The sequence below is a fragment of the Leptodactylus fuscus genome, chromosome 5 (assembly GCF_031893055.1).
Source record: "Leptodactylus fuscus isolate aLepFus1 chromosome 5, aLepFus1.hap2, whole genome shotgun sequence".
In the NCBI taxonomy this organism is placed as follows: Eukaryota; Metazoa; Chordata; class Amphibia; order Anura; family Leptodactylidae; genus Leptodactylus; species Leptodactylus fuscus.
In genome coordinates, this window is record NC_134269.1 from 52,144,062 (window position 1) to 52,163,026 (window position 18,965).

General features: G+C 42.9%; 1 protein-coding gene across 1 annotated transcript in view; it reads left to right on the forward strand.

Moving 5' to 3' along the window:
* The window catches only part of IGDCC4 (immunoglobulin superfamily DCC subclass member 4), a 78,977-nt gene that overhangs the window by 41,993 nt on the left and 18,019 nt on the right, over window positions 1–18,965 (forward strand). Inside the window, exons 2-8 of the mRNA XM_075273134.1 lie at window positions 5,936–6,226; window positions 7,475–7,616; window positions 12,366–12,499; window positions 14,776–14,910; window positions 16,729–16,881; window positions 18,222–18,632; window positions 18,716–18,880. Of these exons, the coding sequence (XP_075129235.1) occupies window positions 5,936–6,226; window positions 7,475–7,616; window positions 12,366–12,499; window positions 14,776–14,910; window positions 16,729–16,881; window positions 18,222–18,632; window positions 18,716–18,880 (1,431 nt within the window). The remainder of the gene's footprint in view (window positions 1–5,935; window positions 6,227–7,474; window positions 7,617–12,365; window positions 12,500–14,775; window positions 14,911–16,728; window positions 16,882–18,221; window positions 18,633–18,715; window positions 18,881–18,965) is intronic.

Here is an 18,965-nt window from a genome sequence, read left to right on the forward strand (position 1 = left end):
GGCATGGAGAAGGCTGGAACTAGACATATACAATGGGATTTTTTTTAATTTAACGTAGGGTATATATAACTGCGGCGTAGTCCAAAGCGCTTTCACGGGTTGTCATCAGTTCCTGTCACTCTCCTACATACGCCTCACCTATCCGTAAGCTTTTGAATGGTTAGAGGAAACCAAGAAAACCTACGCAAATACTAGAAGAACATAGATACTCCATGAAGAATGATGAAAACCTGGATGGAATTAAAGGAGTTATCTGTCCAACCATAAAAATGGTATTAAAAAGTAATAAAAAGCGTACTGATCTTATATATCTCTTATGGGTATGTCCAGTCGTGTCTTCCTCCTGGGCCCAAGTCCTAGAACGTCTCCAGGATGTCCTTTACTAAAACACTTGCTCTTATACCTGGTCTTTGTCTCCTGGACCTTGGTATCCCAATGGGGCAGATAAGTAATAATTCTCTACCATATGAAAATATTGTATATTGCAACCGTGGCTGCTGAGAGATATTTCCATGAGTGTAGGGTGGGACTCTATGTAGGTCAGGGGACTCCAAAACTCTTTGTATAGAGCCCAAATATTATCCACGTGATTGCCTTGATTTCTATGAGTGATGTATATACCTGCCGTCCCTGCCTGTGTGTACTTTGACTTGCCTGCATACAGACACTATCAGTTTCCTGCTGACCTTATTTCCCCTTAGCGCAGCAGCTTCTTGTTTGTACCCTTATTTTTGTCTGTTAATGCTTTCAGCTGAGATACTTCTGCACTTATCCTCAATAAAAATAATATTAAAAAAATTACTGATCCTCCGCCATCCCTGTTCTGATGCTGCCTATTTCACAGGAAATACTGCACAGCCCATCACTAGCTGAGGTGGTCATTGCTACAGCCAACAATGGGCTCAGTAGTTACTTGCTGTGTGTCAAGAGGGACCAAGAAGCAGAAAGTGGCGGGGATCCCAAGCAAGATCGGAACAGGAACATACACGATGCATGGCCATTCCCCACCCTCTAGTCTGAATTCTCGAAGAATCTAGAAAGTATGGAAAATGTTTTAGTATAAATTGTATTTTACTCATTTAATCCCTGCTCTTGCTAGGCTTAGGCTGAGTTCACATGGGGTTTTTGGTCAGGATTTTGAGGCGGAATCTGCCTCAAAATCCTGACTAAAAAAACGGCTCCCATTGAAATTAATGGGAGCCGGTCAGTTCTTTTTTCGCGAGCGGTTTGTTCCGGCTCCAGGAAAAAAAGCGACATGCTCCTTCTTCAGGTGAATTCGCCTCGCGACATCAGCCTGAAGACATTCCTTCCTCCTGACTAGGCCCATTCTTATAGGCCTAATCCGGAGTGGAGTGCCGCGACTGGATGCCGGTGTGCTGCATCGGCATCCAGTCGCAACTACCGTTTTTTTTTGTCTGGATTCTAGGGCTGTCTCTGCCTCAAATTCTGAACCAAAAAACACTGTCTGAACTCAGCATTAGGAGTCCAGCGGGCGGTCCTACTGAGTGATTGACAGCTATTGCTGTATGCACGCTCTATATTGGCTGTTGGTCACTAATAAGGACCTCCTAAGCCTAAATCTAAGGATTTAGATGGATAAAATATAAGTTTTACTGCAAATTTTCTAACAAAACTATATCTCAATCTGCTCTGCTCCTTCTGCTTTGCTCAGCAAACTTTCAATATGACAGGGGTACTTTAAGTAAAAAAAGGACCTGGCAACAATGATGAAGATGAGGTTGTACGAGCTGTACTCTACTGTAGGACACGGAAGGACTATTTTTGACCTATTTTTAGTCTGTTCAGCATCCTGTCAGTGCAGATGATACAAACCTCATTTTGATCAATAGATCTCTGTTTTGAGGTCTTCTGCATTGTAAAAGTATTGCAGGGCTATATGAACAAGTGGTGAATATATCTGATTTTTTTCAGATGGAAGCCTTCAGGGTGCAGGCTCCCAGATTTCAGTCCGTGGCTTCAAGAGGAATATTTCTATTAAATAGATCACCTTCATGCATTGGTTCTAGGTCAATGTAGTGTAACTGGTAAACAGGGCATAGACGTGGTGTGACAGGGTGGCACTATCACAAGTGGGGAATGGGTTCATTTAGACATCTTTGTCATCTACTGGGGTGCTAAAAGGACGCTCAGTTCCATTTAACAGTGTCTATAGGGGAGAGCTGATGAATCTTGCATATTTTTTAGCTTTGTGAAAACGGCTTTTATTACGCATTCTGATACCGTAAGAATGAATGTCAGTGCGTATATTTCGTTAAAGGGTTCCCATTGTCCATCTGTATAGAACATGTACACATCCACTTTTATATGCGGTTTAGACTTTATTACTGTTCACACAGAACATATCAGTAGCAAAGTCTAATAGGTTATTTGTGGGTCAACATAAAATAAATTGACCCTAATGGCCAGTACTGTAAGTGGCCCCAATGTCAGCTCCACATGGAGTTGTCATCTGCTGGATCTTCGGAACCTATTACATAGGTTCAGCCTGGGAGAGCCCTTCACAGGGTGATACTCAGCTATTGGGTTGAAGAAAAATATATTCAGATGACTACAATTGTGATATGAATACAGAGCACAGCAGAACTCTATGCAGAATACCCTAAACTAATGTATATATACTTATACATGCAAAAATAGCAAGTCTACAGGTAGTGGGCCCAATAGAGTAGCAGTGGTGGTGTCGTCTTGTGGGATGCCAAATGTATACATGAAGGGGTGTGGTGGGTGACTGTTTCACAGAACCCCCTGAAGACCTACAGATGGTGCTAGGTATACTTCAAAGCTTCCAAATCCCAATATAACACACAGAAGGGGTTTCCTTGGAAACAGGCTATTCAGACTCAATGTTCAAAAAGTGCTTGCCCCGACTCCCTTGCAATCCGGACTTTAGTAACAACATGATTCAGAGGTTCTGGCTTGCAACGTTTGGCACCAGGTTGATGTTAAGAACATGGTGCACTTTGACCTATACTATCTCATACTTGTATGAAGCTCTCACCAGATGGGATACTTGACAACTCTCCCATAACGTGCAAGAGGCTGCCAAATATAGGGGTGACTTCCCGCCAGAATAGGAACGTCTCTTGAGCCTGACCACGAATCAAAGTTGCATTTTTTTGTTTTAGATTTTGCTGTGTTTTTTTGAGCCAGGCCCAATAGTAAGGGAAGTAAAAGGAACTGCTTATACTTCTCTCTTCTGCTCAACTCACTACGAGGTTTGGTTAAAAAAAAGCCACAGCAAAATTTTCCACAAAGAAAGCTGCTTTTCTGCAATGTGTCAGCCTAGCTGTATTTTTGTGCTGTCATATGTTGTATTGTGTTTGCTGTATGCAACCTAATATGACTTTCATTTGACTATACCAGTGATGCTGGAACAAGGTAGATGGTTCATCCTCTTCTACGGAGAGGGGAGTTTTAGTTGGCACATGCAGGTCAGGGTCACCTTGGCCTATAAGCTACCTGTCAGGGCTAGTGTACCATGGCAGTCAAGATGGGAATGCTCATTTTTTTGGAGTTGCATGCATGAAAAAGACTGTGTGAGGATAATTTTTGGATGGACCTCATAACTACAACTAGCACCTATCAACTTCAGGCTAGCAACTTTTAGGAACCTAACCACTAGGCAATTGCAGGTAAATTTTTGTTGAAGAAAAAGAGAAAAGTTTATACTTTTTAAGGAGACATAACTAGGAAAAAAAAATGACTGAATCAAAGAAAACCATCTAAGGCTGGGGCCCCACGTGCTGAAAACGCAGTGATTTGCATGTGGCAGAAACGATGTGGGAAAAATCGCCGCGTTTTACAGTACTTGCAAAGTGAATGGGATTTATGCGAATCCCATCCCCCCTTTGCAGAAAAAAACGCAGCGCTGACACGCTGAGATTTCCAAAACTGTTGTGGTTTTGAAAATCACAGCATGTCAATTATATCTACAGAAACGCCAGTGGCTTCCCCATAGATATAACTGTAACAGAAAGTCCATGGAGGAAAACTCTGTGAACTTTCTGTTCAAAGCGCTGCAGGAAGAACCGCAATGCGTCCACACTGCGGTTGTTTCTGCAACGCTTTAGGGTAAGTTCACACGGAGTTTTTTGGTCAGGGTTTTGAGGCCGTAATCGCCTCAAAACCCTGACCAAAAAGACGGCTCCCATTGAAATTTCTTCTGGCTCCCGGAAAAAAGAAGCGAGATGCTCATTCTTCAGGCTGAGTCGCCTCGCGATTCGGTCTGAAGGCACTCCCTCCTCCGGCCTAGGCCCATTCATTGGGCCTAATCTGGAGCGGAGTGCTTGGTTGGATGCCGATGCAGTGCACCGGTTTTCAGTTGCGGCGACCCGTCTTTTGGACCGGAACCTGAGGTGGCCTCCACTTCAGGTTCCAGTCCGAAAAACTTTGTCTGAACTTACCCTTAAAGCTCCTAGTCCAGAAAAGAGTGGTCCACAGCTCCGAGGTCATGTTTGTGAAGATTATTGCTTCAAAAGTTCACCTATCTTATAGACAGCTGCAGCAAAGCCCTAAGTTGTTTGCACCAATCACAATTGTCTCCTGAGTCCTCAATCCTGTATTACCATCAGAGGCACCCAAACCACCTTCAGACAGGAGACCTACCACAGGGTGTGCCCCAGTGGAAACTACAATCACCAATGTCCACACCCTAGGACCTCTCATTGCCACTGCATTACCCCTAGAGGTGTATTGGTGGAGCTGATTACAGCCACCGCGAGGCCAACTGTGAGCAACTACTACTTCCATCCTCCCTACACTCCTCCACTGGGTGGCTGCATCACTTAAAGGCACATTAACACATGTGAGCAACTATGGTTGACATATATAAATAACATTGGTTTTGAGTACATAAGGGCCGTATATTATTCCATTCCATTTTTAATGATGTACAACAACTTTTTACTTACCTTTTAATAACTATGTTATAGGAACCTCACAGAAGCTCCTAGGATCAATTGCACCTGAAATGCCAGTATAGAATATAATCGGTTCCATTATTGGAATTAATACTACAATAGTAGTTAAAGGTGGGGGGAAAATTTTCAGTATCCATAGCGGTTATTTGTAACCATGGTTACTGAAAAAATAAGTTGGTTAATTTGGTATACAAATAAGCAGGAAAGGATTTCAAGAAATCATCTGGGTTAAAGGACTTAAAGGGGTAAAGCAGTTGTCAGTATCTCGGGCTGCACCTCCATTCAGTTGAATGGAGTCTAGGTTGTGACCAAGAGCTGGAGTGGAGATATGTTAGACATTACAATTATGGACCGTCCTTCATTCAAGGAAAGAAGACCGCGCTCGCCCAAGAACCAACAAAATTTTATTAGCACAGCACGACGCGTTTCGAGCAACAATGCTCTTTTTCAAGTGCACAGAATTCACCTCTTCAGGAACCTTCAACTGAAAAGGTGAATTCTGTGCACTTGAAAAAGAGCATTGTTGCTCGAAACGCGTCGTGCTGTGCTAATAAAATTTTGTTGGTTCTTGGGCGAGCGCGGTCTTCTTTCCTTGAATGAAGGACGGTCCATAATTGTTATTCCTTGACATCTCTTGGCGTATGACCTGCAGCTACCTAGACCCACTAACCTATCCGTTGTTTATGCCATCAGGGTTGTTGTATCCTATACAACCCTGCCAGGTGAGCGGCCTAATATTCTGCCTACCTTGAGTCACTGTTCTAAATTACTACACATTGGTCGGCTCGGTGCCTTTTCTCTTTTTTTTTTCATATGTTAGACATTGTTCTGCTCTGCAATAGATGCCCAGCATTTAAAGCATCTGCATAGTTGCCTCAAAATCCTACAGCATTGGCAAATTATGGGAAACCCCTTATGTTAAGACCTTTTGACTAATGTATCTAAATGTTTATGAACAGTTGTCTTCATTGCTCTCTTTTGGCAATTTGTTGTAGGAGAGGGCACCTGGCTAGACCTTGGCTGCCGTCCTGGACCTACAGATACAACTCTCCTGCCAGGTCAGGATGCCATCTTGCATTGTGACCTAGATGACACTGAGGTGTCCAATAATGTCACCTGGTGGAAGGATGGAAAGCAACTAACCTCAGAAGACTTCACTGTACTGCTGGATGGATCACTTGTAATATCGCAAAGAGAAGGCGCAAGAGTTGAGGGAAGCTACTTCTGCACCATCAGGAACTCCTTTGGAGTTTTGCAGGGCAGAACGGGCACACTCAGATTGGCAGGTGGGTACCATAAATTTTGTAACTAGAGGCTTTAAACGGAGTCTGTCACCATCAAAATCTATTCTAAACCACTTATACACAGTTGTAGAGAAGGACAGCGATATAGTGAAGATACTTATTTTGTGTCGAACTGCTTTCTTGTGGCCAAGAAATTTTACTTTTAATCCATAGACAAATGAGTTGTTTGGTGCACCCGGGGCGTGATCGTGTCTGCCCGAGTACTCATTTTTGACTGTGGTGGCCACTCATCGGGGTCTGTCAGTTTTTATGTCAGAGGGCAGCACTAGGCGGTGACCACAGACAAAAATGGGGTCCCTGGGAATTACTGCCATTGCATTGGTACACTGAACAGCTCATTTACATATGGGTTAAAACTGATTTTGGTGGTGGTAGACTGCCCTTAGATCTCAACTACAGGTGCCAGTATCAGAAACTCTAACTATATTGGTACATATTAACAGTGCTAAATATTGGATTGTTTTCATATCAGATATCCTAATGGCGTCATTCTCTTTGACTTGTTGGAATGAGCAGAGGAATATAGAAATCGCATGTAATATTTATTAGATTTCTTAGTTCTGGGATTTCTTTGCTCCTCATAAATCAATAAATCATTATATACCCTACATAGCAATGATCTTTTAGGAAGACTTCCACTAAAATGAAAAAATCTACAAGTAGATGGAAGTCCTTGAGCTATTATCTTGAGTCATGTTGTTAAAAATTCCAGTCAGCCATACGTGGCTGCCATATTTCCTTTTCTTAATGACACATTTGGCTAGTTATCCAGTTATGTGTCTCACAGGTCTTAGTTATAATGCTATGTGGACTACAGAACCCAGCATATCAATCCAGCCCCACGGGTAGATAAGTTAGGGTCACCTGAATCACACAGTGTTTCCCCCTTGTAAGTCAGTGAATTCCCCCTTGCCAAGATATTACCTTTGTTGAGTTCTTTGGCGCAATGAGGGCGTTGCCATTGCATCAAAGAGATAAGCGGCACATCCTTCATAGCTCCAAGGATCTCATTTGCATATTGACAAAAATGGTTATATGTGGCCAACGGAGAGAAAAACGCTATTTGATTCAGGTGATGCTACCCTGTCTATCTACAGGACTAGGTTGATATGTTGGGTTCTGGTGACAGACTCCCTTTAAATACATGATCCATATAAGATGGTTAGTGTATCTGTAACTCTCACAGGCTGTGATACCTACATCTCATTGTATTATTCTGTATCTGTGAAGGGCTGCCCCCTTTTCATTTGCATCCTGACCCTCAGACCGTATTAGAGAACAGTCTGGCAAGACTTGAGTGTGGCATCAACGGGTCTCCAACACCACAGATCGCATGGCAGAAAGACCAGATTCCTCTGCCATCTAGTAACCGGTAAGTAATCATGAATCTTCAGATTAATTGTTTTTAAAGGGGGATGGAAAGAATTAAAAAAATGGCTCCTTTCTTCCAAAAACATTGCCATGCCTGTACACAGGTTGTGTGCGGTATTGCAGTTGGACTCTATTCACATCAATAGAGGTGAGATTCTATACCAAACACTCAAATGGGGACGACTTAACCCAAATATTCATTATAACTCACGCCAATATTCTGCCATGAGTTATAATGGAAACCTATGCCAGTTCCTAGCTGACGTAGATCTCCATTTAGACAAAAATAACACAGCGTTTACGATCCACGCTCCCATTCAAATCAAAACTGTAGTAGTTTCCCATAGCAACATATCACAGCACAGCTTTCATTTTGTATTGTGCTCCTGAACAATGAAAGCTGTGCTGTGATTGGTTGCTTTGGGAAACTAAGACCGTTTGGCATTTTAATAAATCTGCTCCATTATTGTGTATTGGATAGTGTTGATAGATCCTTTGCAGCTCAAACTCTCTTCAATGCCAGAGCACAAATAACAGCATTGTACCATTTTCTGTGATAAATCTCCATTATTGTATCACAGGAAGCCTGCTATGGTGTATTGTACTGCAGGAACCTACTGTATATAATGCTGTAATAATAATGCAGCATCTTATACTGGAAGGTCTCTGCATTGTGTAACATTGGCAGAATAGTGCATTGTAATCCTGAAAGGCTGGAAGGTTAATTCAGTATACTGCTGACAGCATAATGGAGCATAGTCCTGGGAGTATATCCTTTAGGATGTATAGGCCAGAGTAACACTTGGGGGTAATGCCATGTATGAAGATGAAGGACGGTGCACTTAGTATTTCTGGATGTGCTTTAGTAGAGGAATTGTGCAGTGTGTAAAGCATACAGGGTTGTGTAGCATTATTCATTGGAAAGTCTGTGCCTTGTATAATACTGCTAAGAGATGTGCAGTGCATAGTTGTGACACTTGTATAGTTTATATAATTGTAAGCACAGAAAGTGTGGTAGGGAAAGTGTTTGTTACATGTGTGCAGGACAGTGCATTGTGTGTTACTACTAGGGCTTGTGAGCGTTTATTACAAGTACATTACTGTTTGTAGTGCAGGATGGTATTTAATGTGTGTGATAGTGGACAGACTGTGAAGTGTATAATACTCTATAAATATTATAGAGAGAACTGTGCAGTGTATATTATGGAGAGAACTGTGCATTGCACTATATATTACTGTATTTTGCAGTGTCAGGGGTGTAGCTGTTGGTGGTGCAGAGGGGCCCTGGGTTATAAAGGACTCTCTAGTCTACAACATTGTAGATAGCACATGGTAAGTGGAGACCCCATTATAGATCTTGCACTTGGGCCTAGGAGCTTGAAGTTATGCCTCTGTGCAGTGTGTTTCATATTGCTGTATTAGGGTGAGTTCACACTGAGTATACGCCAGCTTATTCTGAACGTAAAACACGTTCAGAATCAGTGGCGTATAAAGCAGTTCCCATTCATTTCTATGGGAGCCGGCATACGAGCGCTCCCCATAGAAATGAATGGGCTGCTTTTTTCACTACGAGCACTCCCATTGAAGTGAATGGGAAGTGCCCGCGTGTACGGCTCAGAATGATTTGAGCTAGCCGTACACATACGCATGGAGCCCATAGACTATAATGGGCTCCGTGTGCTTGCCGCGCACTGCCTGCACGAATGAATTGTGCGGGCAGTGCACGGCAAGCACACGGAGCCCATTATAGTCTATGGGCTCCGTGTGCTTAACTGCACAGCGCTTGCATTAGCGTTGGCATTCTGTTCGGGGGGGTCTCCATGCGGACTCCTTGCGGACGGAATACAAGCGCTAGTGTGAACCAACCCTAAGGATGTTATATTTTAAAGAGGACCTTTCACCTCCTTCATGAACTCCGTCTATTGCATTGTTTGCACCACTGATTCTTCCACAATTGAATTTTTTTTTTCCGTAGCTCCCACCATTCCTGAGAAATCATTTCAGAGAGAGAGAGAGAGAGAGAGAGACTACCTTCACACAATAGAGCACTGCACTCTGAAAAAGATTTCATAGATTCCTCATAGACTTGAGTCTACTGAGGGATCTGTGGACTTGGCCAGAGAAATGACAGGTTCTATTTTTTTTTTTTTTGCATATCTTTCACATGGACTGTTAAAACAACGGCTGTGTGAATATATCCATTACAGTGTATGGGACATGTGCTAATACAATGACTAGCATACAGCTGATGAACCCTGTTATGTGATTGAGCCCTAAGGACTATGCTGTACTAGGACTGTTGAGCCCTAAGGACTATGCTGTACTAGGACTGTTGTACAATGTGTATTATCGGGAGGGGCATGCAGCGTGCCTTACTTATAAGACTGCAGTGTACTGTATATTAATGAAAGGACTGTATCCTATTAATATTATAAATGTGAAATGTTTGTGAGTTTGTGGGTTTGTGACTTTGGATGTTTGGCGGTCAATCACGCAAAACCCACACTACCGATTTGGCTGAAATTTTCCACAAACATAGTTAATACACACAATTGCGCAATAGGCTACTTTTGAACACAATAACCCACATACGTTTTCCACACGAACCCCACAAAAAACAAACTGACATCACCATCTCTGCAATCTCACACACTTTGGACCATAGCAAGCCCCTAAACTTCACATTACCCTCTACAGTCTAGCCCCTAACCCCACACGCTCACATTCACATATACTTTCCCACTTTCACCCTCACCTTCACCATCCTGCAGGAGCCTACCTCTGTCACTCTCCGGACCAGCCATGTTTGCTGACCCCACCGCTGGGAGGATCCGCGCCACCGCCCACCACACTACTCCACTAGCTTCACAGGAGCATGCGCACTTTGCACACATAAACAACGTGTTACTAGCACACCACCATTTTGCGCCTCCACCTTAGGCCGCAGCACACGAAATCCTGCCTCCAGCCCGCAACAGTACCCGACGCCGCTATCACCTCCCTGCTGTTTCCTCTGCACGATCCATCCACCAGCTTGACACTGGTAAGTTCACGTACGCCATAGCCCTTCCCTTACACAATCACGCATACACTGCGCTACCCCCGTCATGTCTCCGGTTCCTGCCAACTTTGCGTCCTCCGCCGCCTTCTCTTACCTGTCCCGCGGCTCCCGTCTGTCCCTCGCTGCGCCCTCGCTGCTGTCCCTCCTGCTCATCTCCGCCGCCTACACTAGGCTAGGCTGCCGCCACGAAGATTCCTATAGCAGCCGCTAGCTCTCCCACGCCTCCCACACAGCTCAGTGTATCCAGGCTGCTGCAGGCTATGCTACATAGCCTGCAATAGCACTGGCACGATTATGCAATACATAGCAATACGTTAGGATTGCAATGCATTGCATTGTTCAGAACACCCCCTGCTGGTGTACAACGGTATTGTTTTGCTAGCTGCTGGATGCAGCCTGCAAACCTCATTAGCATTAAAATAAAAAATAAAAAAACAAAAGAACAATACTGTAAAACACACACATTACCTATCCCCGCCTCCGAAATCCCCCACTCTACTAACTAAACTAAACTAAACATTACGCCTGCATACACTCACACTATTAGGCAATGCATTGCAATACATTACTATTGTAATGCATTGCATTATTCAGCGCACCCCCTGCTCTTCTTCACACCCACTAAATGCCCATGTATTTGCTGAAAATACACGTCTACAAATACACGTGTCCGGGTCCATTCACACGGCGTAACGTGGTGCTCATTTGGTGCTTATTTTTACGCCGAGTGCCGCGTTACGGGAGCGTTTGTGACGCGCTATTTACGGTGCGCATTTATGGTCGCGTGTACACGGCGTTAACGCCGCTTAAACCCTATCGTAAAATTTCACCCTCGACTCGATTTACACACTTCTACAATCACCGCAGACGAAGTCGCGGGTAGCAGCTAGTAGTACATAATACTGATCGGTCTGGTCTATGCAGTGTGTATTTTTAGCGGTATGTAGTGTGTATTATGCTTAGTTTTCTACCGGTATTATGTCCTTTTCCTTCATAGCTAGCAGAAGTCCAATACCTGTCATTCAGACATTAATCGGAGTTGCATATTACCAAGAATATGGCTGTTAGTGTTTTTGTTACTTATACAGTATATGACAAGGACTTGGGCACTCTAGCACCATCTAAGCATTACATACCACCAGTCCCTAATATAAGTATCACAAGGTGCTAAAGAATAAAATAATCTGTGGGACTATGTAATGAACTTTCTAGGTGAAGGTATCGTTTGATGGAGGGATTGATCAGTGTGTTTTACTGGAGGGATTGTGGTGTACATTACTGGAAGAGTTGTGTGATATATTACTGGTTGGATGGCATAGATTACTATTGGAAGACTGGCACCGTATATTACTGGTGGTTGTCGTAATGCATTCCTGGAAGGATGGCACAGTGTTCATTTGTACTGATGATACATTGTATTTCTGGAGCAATGACTTGTAGGTTGGCACCGTTTCTTATTGGTTGCGTAGCCAGGAAAGTTACTGGAAGCGTGGCATCTTCCAAAATGTTCTGATGTTGCAGTCTCTATCTGTAGATCCTATGAATGAAGTTAAATGAGCCAAGAAATGACAACAATGCTATAGTAAGAGGCAAAAGTAAACTATGAAAGTGGTGGGCTTCACTAATGGAGGAATTGCTGTTTCAGGAGACCTCTTCTCTGACTGTCACATATTTTGTATTATGCTTCAGGATCGTCGTCCTTCCTTCTGGTATCCTCCAGATCATTGGGGTGCAGCAGGAAGATGAGGGGTTATATCGCTGTGTGGCCGCCAACTCGCTGAGTATTAGATATAGCAATGAAGCTCAACTCTCTGTGAAAAAAGGTAATTTCAGGCCTACTGTGCTATATATATATATATATATATATATATATATATATATATATATATATATTCTGTTCAACATTGTTTATAGCTTTAAATATCTCGGGGAATTCATTGTTAAAGCCTTAAAGGGATTGTCTGGGATTTTAGGAAAAGTGCCTACAAGCAAGAATTGCTAAATAATAAAAAAAAATTAGCCTTTACTGTACCAGTGGTCCTTCAGCGATGACATCACATACATCATGTACATGACCACTGTAGCCAATCACAGGCCTCAATGGTAAGAGGCTACTGGAGCAGTGGGACTTTATATGGTAAATAATAGTCATTTTGAATTTTTTTTTATTTATACCTCTCAGTTCTCATAGACTAAGACCCCATGTTGCAAAAAAACTACTTTTTTGCAGATATTACCACATTTTTTAAGCCAAAGCCAACAGTGGATTGAGCAGAAGGGAGTAGTATATGGCTCCGTTCTCACGGAGTAACGCGCTGCTCATTTAGACATGTAAACACGTGTCAGAGTGAGGCGCTTCAATTGACTTCAATGGGTGTCGGGTAACGCGCGCTACCCATTGAAATCAATGGGTTATAAAGCCTCCCATTGATTTCAATGTGTAGCGTGCGTAAGCCGGCACCCATTGAAATCAATGGGATCTGTTTTGAAGCACCTCGCTCTGACACGTGTTTACGTGTCTAAATGAGTGGCGCATTACTCAATGGGAAAGGAGCCTAAGGGGGAGTTCACACGGAGTTACGTGCCGCGAGATTTGGCACGTAGACGCCGCGGGACCCTTTGCGTGCCGTACACGCTCCCATTGAGTTCAATGGAAGCGGGGATCGTATGCGCCGCGCTAGTTTGCGGCCGTGCATTTATTCACGGCCGCAAACTAGCGCGGCGCATACGATCCCTGCTCCCATTGAACTCAATGGGAGCGTGTACGGCACGCAAAGGGTCCCGCGGCGTCTACGTGCCAAATCTCGCGGCACGTAACTCCGTGTGAACTCCCCCTAAGAGTTTCCTTTATATTTCCCATTCCTTTTGTAGCCACTCTTAGGTTTGGCTCACACAACCGCAGCAAAATCAGCAACGTAAAAAGCGACTTTTCTGCAATATGGGGCCTTAGCCATAGGTAAATTTCTTGAAATCCTGGACAGTCCCTAAATATTTTTTCTGGACTTAAAGGGGTTGTCCAACCAGTTCCACTCTTCCTCATTGTGTGGTCAGATGACCTGGCAGCCTATATCCTACTAATATTATAAGTGTGAAAGTTTGTGTGTTTGGATGTTTGGATGTTTGTGAGTTTGGATGTTTGTTCCTCAATCACGCTAAAACGCCTGGACGGATTTGCGTGCAATTTTCCACAAACATAGTTTTCCCTTAGGATTGAGTCACAGGCTACTTTTGGTGCCACTAAACAACATGGCTTCCTAGCAGGAGACTCACAAAAGCAGGACTCCTAGCCCCAGCTATAGACTCACACACACTGCCTGGCATTTCCTGCCTCAACCTGCCTGCACACTCCTTACTGTCACCTCAGGAATAGCCCTCACTCTACTCACTCACATTTACATATAGCTTTCCACTATATAACACATCACATTGTCTGTATCACGACATACACAATACAACACATCACATTGTCTGACACAATACAACACATCACATTGTCTGACACAATACAACACATCACATTGTCTGTATCACGACATACACAATACAACACATCACATTGTCTGACACAATACAACACATCACATTGTCTGACACAATACAACACATCACATTGTCTGTATCACGACATACACAATACAACACATCACATTGTCTGTATCACGACATACACAATACAACACATCACATTGTCTGTATCACGACATACACAATACAACACATCACATTATCTGTATTACGACATACACAATACAACACATCACATCACATTTGCTAGCCCACCAAACTTTTTAAAGCACTTTTACAGTTTCACACGTCTTTGTCCGCCCAATTCTCCAATCACCGCAGACGAAGTCGCGGGTAAAAGCTAGTATATATATATTCTTATATAAGTGGAATTCATTTCAGTGTGTTTAGTTACAAGCACGGAAGTTTGCAAATAAGCCTATAAGACTCCTTATGAGTACATAACGCTCTCCAAGATAACGCCAACAATGAAAAGATTACCTGCACTGCTATTACATTAAGCACCTCGCTAATAGGCCAGAAGATTTTTGCGGAGTAGTTTTTCCAGTTATTTCTTGTGTATCGCCTTTTCTAGATTGGAAACCATTACCAGATGAGCTTACAATAGTGAGAGCGCCACAGAACCTGACTGTGGCAGTGGGCCAGAGTGCTGTAATGGAGTGTATAGCAGAAGGGAATGTGACACCGGTCATTTCCTGGTCTCGACAAGGTATGCATTGATCTTTTAGACAGAAGTAAGACATGATTTTTAATCCTTTCACTGCATTTGAAAAAGTTTCACAATTCTGACATATACATAAATAAAAGATGAATTGTAATATAAAAACGTTAAGTGATACCTTTTTACCCATTGTGACATGGGCACTGCTGAATGTGTGGGCTCTTCCACTTACAATACATAGAAGATGTTTTTGGCCACAGAATAAATGGTCTCCTAAGTGTTGGTCTGGAACAGGAACAAGGATTTGGTTGCTGGAGTTGAAAAAGAGAACCCGCTCCAATAGTACATGCCGGGTCTTTAATTTCGGATGGGTGCAATTAAGCAACAAATGTGTATTTCTTAGAAGAAGGAGAAGCCAGAAGGAGCTCTTTGCCTGGGGACACAGAAAGACTGTGGGAGAAGTTGCTAAAGTGTGGTTTTGTTGTGCTGGCAGAGAGAAGCTCTCCAGTTGTCAGACAGGGAAGCCTGATGTACAGTGCTAGACAGGCACGGATTTATTTTGTGATTATGTTATTTTTGGTTGGTCGCAACCTATTAAATAAACCTGGCGGCCAGCCTAAACCTGTGTGGTGTGATTTGCAGATGCACACACACATAGCGCCCTTTGACCACCAATAAAAGTGATCCCCAACAAAGAGCTAATCTCACACTACACACACATACACACACACACGTGTGTGTGTGTGTGTGTGTGTGTGTATATATATATATATATGTGGCTGTTTATGTGAAAAGGGCCCACATTGTCGATATGGAGTTCTTGGTATCATTGTAACGGTTATGGTGTAACATTGTCCGAAACAGCAAAAAAAATTTTATTGAAAGCACAATTGACATATTTTTAAATAAAATTTTTGCATAAAACAAAATTGTGATTTTTTTTTTACCCAAATATGTTTTGGACTATTTTCTCTATAATTAGTATCGACGATCTGGGCCCTTTTCACGTAAACAGCCACATATATATATATATATACACATAATGAAAGTAGGCACGTGGCACATTGTCATATTATGATACAACATTACGGCTATGATCTTGGTTTATTGTATCTCTACAGGATTGTTCTATCCAACTAGGAGACCTTCTTTCCTTTGTTTAGGTTATAAATGAACATATTAATGTTCATTTTAACCTATGCTCTTATTGTAGCTTAGGTTTACTGTCACTTAGAGAAAAAAATATATACAATTGTGTCAGCTCACTCACGTATCCCCGGTTAGTAATCAGATGCAATGTCCACTTTGAAATATCCCATGTTGTGATCCTCCAGGCTTCATGTGATTGCTCGGAAACCAGCCTCTCAGCTTGAGGTAAGTACAAAAAGCCCATTTTGTGTTGCACTGTGTGCTTTTCCTGTTCGCAGGGCGGGTGTTCGCCCTGTACCTTGTACTTGTTTTTTCTTTTCTTATTGTAAAAAATTTTCAATAAAAATTTGAGTTACAAAAAAAGTACAAAAAGCCCAACGATGAATCCAGCAAACACCTTCTTAGTATAAAACTTATGAGTAAGGAGCCATTGTAGTGCTCTGAAACGCATCAGCCAGACGCTTATTTTTTCCATCTGCCATCATGGACAAATCCTGATATACCAGTATCGATGTTTGTTTTATCTCGGATGTTATACATTAAAGGCTAAGTTTTATACTAAGAAGGTGTTTGCTGGATTCATCGTTGGGCTTTTTGTACTGTCACTTAGAGGCAAACCTCACCCATAAACATATTGATATATTTATTCTGTACTGTTATGTTGAAGCACATCACATGTTCATATGAAGAGTAACTTATTTGCTGTATATTGTACAGATGGAAAACCGATCTCCTTTGATATCCTATTGGGAGAGACCAGTCTTCTGATTCAGCAGGTTCAGGCCCATCATGCTGGAGTTTATGTGTGCCGAGCTACAAAACCGCAAACTCAGCACTTTGCCACCGTTTCAGCCCATCTCCACGTCCTTGGTAATGAGAAAATGCAACTTCCAGACATATCATAAAACACCAGCCTGTTACCAAATGGATGCTTAGACACTGAGAGCATAACTGAGTACTGACCATTTACTTAGTGATACTCCTGGTCTCATACATCTACCCTTCAGTATAGAGGTAGCATTGCTAAAGGGGATGCCCCACAATGGACATTTATCACCTGTCCACCTAGAGGTGGGGTTCAAATAATAAGCGGGGGTGCCACTGGGGGACTATAATATGCCTAAGTATGTGCTTCTACTAATGTAATTAGTTTATTGTGAGGGTCAGAAGGTGTACCCCTTTAGAGTACACCGTCTAGAGATGAGCGAACACTGTTTGGAACAGCCATTCCGAACAGCACGCTCCCATAGAAATGAATGGACGTAGCCGGCACGCGAGGGGTTAAGCGACCGGCTGCCAGCAAAGTGTACGTGCCAGCTGCTTCCATTCATTTCTATGGGAGTGTGCTGTTCGGAACAGCTGATCCGAACAGTGTTCACTCATCTCTACACAGTACCTCTTTGTAATGGACATCTATGACCTTTCACCCATTCAACTAGTACTCTACTTCGCACTAAGGGCCTGTGCACACGGAGTTAACGCGAGTGCATTTTACTGTATAATACATGTGTATAGAATACACGTGTAAAAATAAGACTCCTATTGACTTTAATGAAATTTTTTACACATGTAAAAAACGTGTCGCGTTTTTTGGCGTGTATTTTGACACGTTTTTTACACATGTAAAAAATTTCATTGAAGTCAATGGGAGTCTTATTTTTAAACGTGTATTCTATACACGTGTATTATACACTAAAATGCGCTCGCGTTAACTCTGTTTGCATGGGCCCAAAGGAGCAATAAACCCAAATCAGTCTCTGGATGGGTGTCTCTTTGTTTTGGTGGAGTTATTCAAGTCTGGCTTTAATCCCATTCACTGTTACAGTGTAAAAGCACACGGACCCCATAGACTATTATGGGGTCTGTGTGCATGCCTCCAGATCTCTGCAAGGATCATGCGGACAGGAAAGTAGTTCACAATCTACTTTCCTGCACGCATGATTCATGTGGGCAGCGTGCGGCAAGCACATGGACCCCATTATAGTCTATGGGGTCTATATGCTTTTACTGCACGGCGCTTGCAATTGCGTTTAGTATTCCGTTCAGGGAGGGGTCCCCATGCGGACTCCCCTGGACAGAATACCAATGCAGATGTGAACGAGGGGTAAGATATCACAGTAAGAACATCCTCTGGACTGTGATACACTTTTCTATTAAGTACTTTTGATATCTAATATTTTTTCTCTTTCATTTGCATGTCCTGTTTTCAGTGCCTCCAGTTATAACTCAACCCCCAGAGACCATTACCAGGGCACGAGCAGGGACTGCTCGTTTTGTTTGCAGAGCTGAAGGTGATCCAGAACCCACCATCACTTGGTTAAAAAATGGAGAGGTGCTTCCCTCCAATGGCAGAGTCAGGATACAGCCAAGAGGCAGCCTGGTCATCACACAGGTTGCTCTGGAGGATGCTGGGTATTACCAGTGTGTGGCAGAAAATATTTTGGGAAGCATCTGCGCTATTGCAAAACTTCATGTTACAGTTCAAGAAGGTCTACCTGGTCCACCACAAGCTTTGAAATCCCAGTCTGTAACCAGCAAGTCAATAACTGTGGCATGGGAGAGACCAGAGAGCAACTGGGAAAGTGTTGTAGGCTACTCTCTCCATTATGCCAAGACGGGTGGTACGTGTTATTAGAATTGTAAGCTACAGATAACATAGCGACATGCACATCTTGCATAGTAACCACCTATTTCTACTTTCCAGGTTCTAATAATGAAGAGTATCAGTTTGCTGTTAATAACAACACCACCGAGTTCACAGTGAGATACCTGGAGCCTGGCACCAGTTACACCATCTACATTGTGGCATATTCCCAGCAAGGAGCCAGCCGTGCTTCAGATTCTCTTGTGGTGCAGACATCGGATGATGGTATGCAGACATTTACTGGTTAACACAGACAAGCCTTATTAATATATGAGGACAACCTCAGAATAGTTGTAGAAATGAGGAACAC